Source organism: Strongylocentrotus purpuratus, unplaced genomic scaffold (genome assembly GCF_000002235.5).
Source record: "Strongylocentrotus purpuratus isolate Spur 01 unplaced genomic scaffold, Spur_5.0 spur5_contig_838, whole genome shotgun sequence".
Lineage (NCBI taxonomy): Eukaryota > Metazoa > Echinodermata > Echinoidea > Camarodonta > Strongylocentrotidae > Strongylocentrotus > Strongylocentrotus purpuratus.
Genome location: NW_022145544.1, coordinates 851,259 through 859,360, shown reverse-complemented (window position 1 = coordinate 859,360; position 8,102 = coordinate 851,259). Strand labels below are relative to the sequence as shown.

The window sequence follows — 8,102 nt, the reverse complement described above, 5'->3', positions numbered from 1 at the left end:
TAAGTTACGCTTATATTTTAGCCAGTTTATTTTTGTACACATCCTTTAATATACAAATGCCAGTCAACATTGACCAGTTCAAAAAAATCTGTATGTGAAAATTCATACAGCAATTATTATCTTCTAAACAAATTCATATACCATTCATTAATTACACAAATACCTATGTATCCAGTGCAGCTGTATGCCATCATGTACACACCAGCACGAATATCAGAAATATACAATCATCCTAAGAAAATCCTGGTGCAGAAAATAAAATTTATAGCTGCTACATAAATCAATTTAATCAAATAATCATTGTTCTCTCTCCTCTTTGGCTCGAAATACAATAAAAATAAAAGAAAATGAATTTCATCACATGACATTGACCATAATTATGTTCAAATGCCATAATAAATACACGGGAAGATGCATCAATGTGAACAATAAAATGTGTAAATTTAAAATGAAAATCCCATCATACCAATGCTTGAGCTGCTACCAAAGAGGAGTACATTTATAAATATAAGGACTTCTTTATCAAAAAGACCTGTTACTTCTTTTAACTGTGAGAATAAGTACTTTTCTTGTTTCTAAGTTTTTAAGAATGGATCATGTGCAAGCTCTTTCAATTCTTTCCTCCGCATATCACAAAACACTTTAACACCAACAAAAAATTATAACTTGGCTTCCCCTTACACTGTATAAGTAAATTTTCTAATTCAGTAATTCATTTAAATCAAATAAATGCTCACAATGAACACTGCCGCCTTACTATCGCTATATTTCATTGAATCAAGGAAAATTATCATAGGCACAGGACAATAATTATATAATGTGTAAAATAATGGGTGAAATATAATAAAAATAGTGAGGTTCCTTTTATTTTCAGTCACATAAATTAACTAAAATTGTGGCTCATCTAGATAAGAGAAAAAAGATTAAAAATATCAGGTAATTTAGATTAAATAATTAATACTCACGAAAGGCGTGGTAAATTCCTGCTATTCTAATTAAAAAGGTGACAAGTTGGACCATAACAGGGAATATTAAGCACTTGTTATGCTTCTACTTAGTTGTAAATACTTGACCAATATTCTTTTGATGTTGGAGCCTCGCTAGTACTAGAATGTGTTATACAGGAGTGTATCAAATCTTAAAATGGTGACAGTTACTGAGAACATAAAATTCTCCCATGCCATGCAAAAATACATTGGTTTAAAAGCTTTGTAATCCCTTATTATTATCAATGTGAAATTTTTACTTTTCTATGAGAACTATAGAGCACAGAGACTCTCTCCCCGACTATTATTCTCTGATTCTTAATACACAAGATAACAATAAATAAATGGCTTGAAAATGGGGCCTGAAGAGAATTATTTCTGAATTTTTAGGAATAATGGTAATAAATGACAAATAACTATGCAGAAAATAATATCAGTGAAGTGAAGAAACCTGGGCCCCCTGTTTCATAAAACTTGTTATCAATAACATATGCTAAATTTCTATGACAAATCTGCTTCTAGCCAATCAGATGCTACCATTTCAGTAGCTTATAACAGTTATTGTAGCTTGTTATTGATAACAAGTTTTGTGAAAAAGGGCTCAGGTTGGAATACCAGTGCACGTTCAAGGAAGCAGTTAAACACTCCTCTTCAAATCTATATTCTTGATAAATAAATATAGTGAGTGCCATTCATTTTTAATTTTGAACAGGGCAATTCTTTGATAAGTAGATTGGCGTAAATTGCCAGTGGAAGCAGGGCATCTAAAGAACCGAGTGGTTTCTTCATCAGGGCTAGGGTCATGAGACACTTTCAGCCGTCATAACATGAACTATATAAACAGTGCCATTATGTGCAATCACTATCAAAATGCAATGTAATATTGGTACACTCTTCCACTTCAAAATGCATGTGCTTTTAAACTTTATAAGTATATGGTGTACATATTGTAAGAAATATCTTCCATACTAAATTGTACTGAAATTCATGGACTAATATCAAAGGGTATTGTTTTGTATATTATAAAATTAATAATATGAATACTAATCTTGAATCACTTGAATTCCAATGAAATAAGTACCAATATGTGAATTTGTATTTTGTAAATAGTTGAAGTACAGTGCAGTGAATGGACTCTACAGAGTTGGCAATATCAAAGCCTTACATTAAAGAAGGAATAATAAAATAATGCATACTTTAATACACACCACACTGTTTTATCAAAAAGTGCACATATTTTTAATGCTACACCTAGCCATATCATAAGACATGCACGTGAAAATATCAATCAAATACTTAACCTGATGAATGGTGCAAACACTTCCACACAGTACAGAAGAGAAAAAACACTGAGACAAAAATATAGTACTGAAAACAAGTTTTAAATACATGTACATATCATCTTGTAAATAAGTGAATTTCTGCCTGAAAAGAGTGATTTGCCATTTTTAAATATATTGCAGCAAAAATCTGGACTAAAGTGTGAAAATATATATATATTACTGACAGTACAGTTTTTATCCCAATTTTTGATAAATCGGGCATATATTATGGGTGATATATATTATATAATCACTTAAGAGCAAAAGATGCAGTTCATTGTGAAAGATTGTGAGATGCAGTTCATTGTGAAACCTTTTTCTATTCTAATTCAAGTAGGATATGCCAATGTGAGAATGAATACAGTCATAGTTTCTAGGATTTTAACAGTCACGTATCTAATTCATTCGCATCTTAAAGTGGGCTGAGCAATAGATGAAGAGATTGAACAGGGATTAAGAAAGAAATTCATAGAGATATGAAAGCAAGAGGCAGAAGAGGACGGAAAGAGAGTACTCTTTATGCTGGATCATGAATACAATGCAGGTGTTAATTTAATTGGTTGAATATTTATTTATACACCCATATACCATGCGTTAAACAAGTACCATATACTTTAATAGGAATGAGCGATACAATTATTCATTCATAAAACTTGTTCCACCGGCACTTGATCTGTAGCTTGATATTATTTACTCTGATTAAATATTTGGATAACAGCAGGATAGAGCACCACTTTCTGCTTTTTTATTATTATTGATATTGCATGGTTTAACCCATTGGTGAGTATGATGAAGTGAAAGTAGTAGAAATGTGCTCCGAAAGTGTTCCCGTATTGTGCTCATTATCTTTGTCCCAACCACATGGCTACATCTACTTTTACATTGCCATGCTTGGCTCATAAATGCAAAATTTCTCATTTATTTCATTTGAACATGATACCTTGAGCAGTATGCAGTTCATCTCCCCTGCAGCTAGCAAATGTTAGTGATTTTTTGGCAATGAGTTGATTTAACATTGATATCTTCCATAATCAAGTGATAAACCAACCATGAAATGAGATGCAAACCACACTTATGCAACTGAATTTTAACCCCTGCAACATTTATTTTGTGTGTATGAACAGTGCTTTTCATTTACAGTGAAGTGATTATTATTTGACCTGCCATATTTGTGACATGGTTTATCATCTCATGATAGAACATAGTTTAAGAATTGAATCTGATCAGACTGATACGACCATACACATTTAGTTGCCATGGTTACAATGCGGTGGGGCCTATGTATATGGTATGCTTGGTATTGGGTCGCGGGAACTCCTGGTGCAGCTGTTGTTGGGTGGGGTTCTGCGGAGGAACGGCTGATGCGTTCACAGCGTTACCCCCTTCCCCGCCCCCTCCACCACGCCCAACCACCGCCCCGGCTCCCGCCCCTGGAGCTGCAGGAGCCTGGCCTGGAGACGACGATGATGAGGGGGAGGCAGAGGAGGAGGAGGAGGAGGAGGAGGATGAGGAGGAGGACGAAGTATTAGATGATGATGATGGAGACCCTCTGGATTCTAAGATTGTGGCTTGTTGTGCTGGTGGTTGCTGAAGTACACTGCCCAGTGAATGAAGTCAAAATAAGCAATGAAAGGTACATGTTTAAAGATTCACAAGACCTGGTTAAGCATGCTATCCCAAAATATGACCCATACACTGATCCTTGGTGGAATTTTCCAGTGCTCTAAATTCCTTGTCTACTAAAAAGACAGTATTAGGTAGCAGAAAATATTCAAAAGAACTCCATATATCCATTTAAACCACATAAACTAATATGATGAAACAAAAGGATACCAAGACCTAGAAATTTTTTATGATGAAAAAAATTGAGTCGCAACCTGCAATATATTTAGAAGAGTTGACTTTGATGCCATATTGTATGCCAGATGAACTTTATCAAAAATATCAGCAATGTTTAATAGTCTATGATAATTTTTGTCTGCCACGTTTGCATAAAAATGGAGTACCATTTTTTATAATTTTTTTTTCTAGTTTAGGTGAATGCAATTTATGGTGATGACCACAGATATAGAAAAATATTAATAGAGTGAAAATGTGTTATAAGCAATTTCAAAGTTTCGAAAGTTTGGCTGTAAAAGAAATAAACTTGAAATTTAAGATGCATAAATAAACTATTGAAGTTAAAGGTATTACAAAGTTTTGGGAAATTTTGAAAAATGGGTGGATAGTGATTCTTTACAATTTTGATATATTTGGATGCCCCTGTGGACGTATTAAATACAATAGAATCTTTAGCCCCTAAAACACTTCTGCTTTCGAGAAAAATTGAATTAAAAAATTTACCGGTGCTGCCGGTAAATGTTGATGAATTTCAAATAGCTCCTACGGCCGTACAGTGGTAGCTGCGACCATGAAAATCTCAGAATATGTAGTTGTGGCATATAATCTCCGAACGGGGATAGCTAATCGGTCGATTTTAGTCAAGAAACATTGTTTTATAGCTTAATTAATATCTTGACCTTGAGAGGGAGCTATATAACATAAAGTGTTTATTATTTACAATTTCATAACTTTAGAGTCGATTCCACCACGACAACGATCAGTGAATATCGTAGGATCGCATATGCTTCCAATATGTTCATTTGAACCAAATTCACGACCCCATACCAAAACTTTGTATTACCTTTAATAAACATGTATGACAAACTTTCACAACTACCTATATCCCTCACAAATCAAAACTGATTGAAAACTACAGACCAATCGATACCATGAACATTGATAGTGGACTTATTTTACTGGAATATAAAGTGGGAAAAGAGATACTATCTACAAAGTCTGAAGTCATGTTTGGCCTGCACATTTCACAATTATATATCCAAGATTATGGCTTTCACAACTGTCAGTTCATGATGTTTCAATATTCACAATCTTGAACTATGATGGATTTGCTTTGGATGTTATTCATCCGTCCATTCAATGAATTAAGCTCTAATTCATTCAATAAGATTGACCAAGTGACAGTTAGTGACAGATAGAGCTTAAATGACTTTGGTAGACACATAACAAAAGGTTTGATTAGACGTATCAACATTCCCACTTTAATAAAAACCAGTAAAACTCATCTACAAGACAAACAGTCAAGGCAAAAGGGAGCATGTTATTTAAACATGAGATGCAATATTGTCAGGTCTGTTATCATTCACCATCCAAAACAGATTATCCACAAAAATTCTTTTTACAAGATAAAATTCCCTCTTTTTTTATTTATCTGTAAACTCTTGACTAAATTAAACTCGCTTTGAAAATACCCACTTTCCAATTCAAGCCCTCCTTTTAAAAGAGTGACTACAGGACAGTCCTCAAGAAAAAATCAGCACATACTTTCCAAGTAGATGCACAGAAGAGCAATCACAGATCTTTAGGAGGTCATAGTTCAAATTCAAACTTTTTTTTTAATCAAAAAGGATACCCAGAAAAAGAGTGAGCAGCAACAGAAAAGAACGCAAAACAATTAGTTAACTGCACAAATATTTGTTATTACATGTCTTTTAGTTTATTTTAGTTTACATGTATGTTCTAAGCCATGCTGATGCACCAAATCAAATGCCTGATTAAAAAAACGCACGGTACCGTGAACCAGTCTTTACTATGCTTAGCATCTCTTGGTTTTTATATATCTAAGAAGCAGAATTTCACTGATTAGTTTATCATAAGTTATCAGAAGGCGGCTAGGAAACAATATTACAGCACAAAATGAAAGATAACAATACACGAATTGTCAAAATAAGAAACAAAATTGCAAAAGCCAATAGCAAAAGCAAAAGCAAAAAAAAAAAACAGAAATAGCTCCAGTTCACATTGCAGAACTAAACACACAACACAGATGCCTTTCCTAAAAAAGTGTTTTAAAAAGCCACTGCAAACAAAAGATGCGAGAAAGATCATGCAAAAATAAAAAAATAAAAAATCTAGAGCTAAAAAAGGAAGGAGTGAATTCCATGCTGCCAGGTGGATTCATTATTAATCAATATAATGGTTAGAATATTGCCACAGCTTTGCAAGAGTACTTTTGTCTAATTAGTATATGAAATTAATTCAAATCAGAGCTTGCAATTATATATTGTGCCAAGTACAGGTAACTTTCAACTTTATACTACTGTTAGTCAAATTAGTGTGAACAATTTTGAAACTAAATGTAAGTAAGTATTCTAAGCCCAGAAAAGATGGGAATAGGTTGTATTAGAAGTGAGGCCTTTGATGGTACTGTTAGATATGCAAATAGCTGCTGGCTTTTGATGACATTTAATTTTTGTTAAAACTCTACATGATGTATTTTTGCAGGTATTAAAGTTGAACTCATAGTGCAAGAGCAATTAATATTATGTTTGCTAATCATTAGTTAATGAAACTAAAAAAGAAAGAATTAGAAACAATTAAAGACAAGAAGAAATCTCCCCAGACCAACCTGGACAAGGAATTTTGGTTAAAAAGGAATGATTTATTTTGAAGGAAGAATGACGCACCAATGTAGGAGTCGGGGGAAAAGGAGGATACACTGACTGCTGACAAGTTGCATTTTTTGTTTATCTATCTATGCTACCCTTTACCTTTACCATTGGCCGGGGGTGGGAAGCCAGCCCTGGGGCCCAGGGGGTGTCACCTCGATGACTCTCACCTGTGGGTGACCCCTGCTTGGTGGACACTGGATGGGTTGTTGGACATGATGGTGTGAGGGACGACCTCCTGGAGCCTGACCGAGCTATGGACAGGGGAGTTGAGAGCTCCTGACCCACCAGACCCAGAGGCGGATCCAGAGCCAGGAGTGGACGACTCTGGAGTACTCTCCCTGGAGTCGGAGTTGTTTGGTTTGTTTAGTAAGGGTTGGGGGTGGGTCGCTTGGCCGGAGCTGGGTGAGATGAGAGAGTTGTCCGTAGCTCCGGCGTTGAAGAACACGACTCCCGCCGTCACCGGCTCTGACGTCGCCACTTCGATGGATGGCGGACGTGGCATCTTGACTGTCTGAGCACGTCTAGGAATGGGTTTGTCCCCTGCTTTGAGTCCATCTTGCACTTCGGTGATCACCTGCTTCTCCGACAAGTTCTCATCTTTCAGCGAAACACCGGTTCCTTGCACCACATGTCCGTTTCCAATGGTAAATTCCACAGACCCTAACTGTGTGCTTGAACTACTACTAGAATTCAAACTATTGCTATTTAACCCTTTGTTGTCCAGTGAGGACAGATCGCCACTAGAGTCATGTACCCTGCTTGTGTTCTGTACAGAGGAGACAGAACTAGACACTGCAGGATCACTCCGTCCGGCCTGCGAGGGTGCCGTCGAGGTGACAGGTCGTCCAGATTCCTCAGGTTCCGAAACCTCTGCCTGTGATTGTTCAGCACTTCCTGGTTGTGAATTGGCAACGCCAGAGTCTGGGGTCATCTCCTTCTTCTCCTTCTCTTTCTCCTCGCGTTCTTCTTTGGCTTCCCGCTGTCTTTTGGTCTCTTCTTTGCATTCTTCTTTGACCCTCACCAGCAGTCTTCGGACTTCCCGGTTGTTGGGTGCCAGCTTCACTGCTTCTAACAAATCCTGTAGGGCTGGTCCATATTGTCTGCAATTAAACATGAATTTAAAAACATGCTCAGACTATGACATTTCCTAACATTCCAAAGTATGAAAGTAACACATCCCATTTTCTGTTACTTCATTTGACGGTTTACATGAAGATTTTTGATCAAATAACCATTGTGGTGTGGTGAGCAGGATGTCTCCTACTCAACAACGAATCCAATAG

At 36.1% G+C, this 8,102-nt stretch overlaps 1 protein-coding gene across 7 annotated transcripts in view; it reads right to left on the bottom strand.

The window, feature by feature from the left end:
• The window catches only part of LOC592873 (protein TANC1), an 88,757-nt gene continuing 80,655 nt past the window's right edge, over positions 1 to 8,102 (bottom strand). For 6 of the 7 annotated variants that reach the window (XM_030986739.1, XM_030986744.1, XM_030986737.1 and 3 more), the window contains 2 exons: positions 6,987 to 7,919; positions 1 to 3,905 (listed from right to left, as the gene is read on the bottom strand). In XM_030986739.1, coding sequence (XP_030842599.1) covers positions 3,569 to 3,905; positions 6,987 to 7,919 — 1,270 coding nt within the window. In that variant the 3' untranslated portion in view covers positions 1 to 3,568. Of the gene's footprint in view, positions 3,906 to 6,918; positions 7,920 to 8,102 lie in introns of all 7 variants that reach the window. The other variant, XR_004064333.1, reaches the window with a different exon arrangement.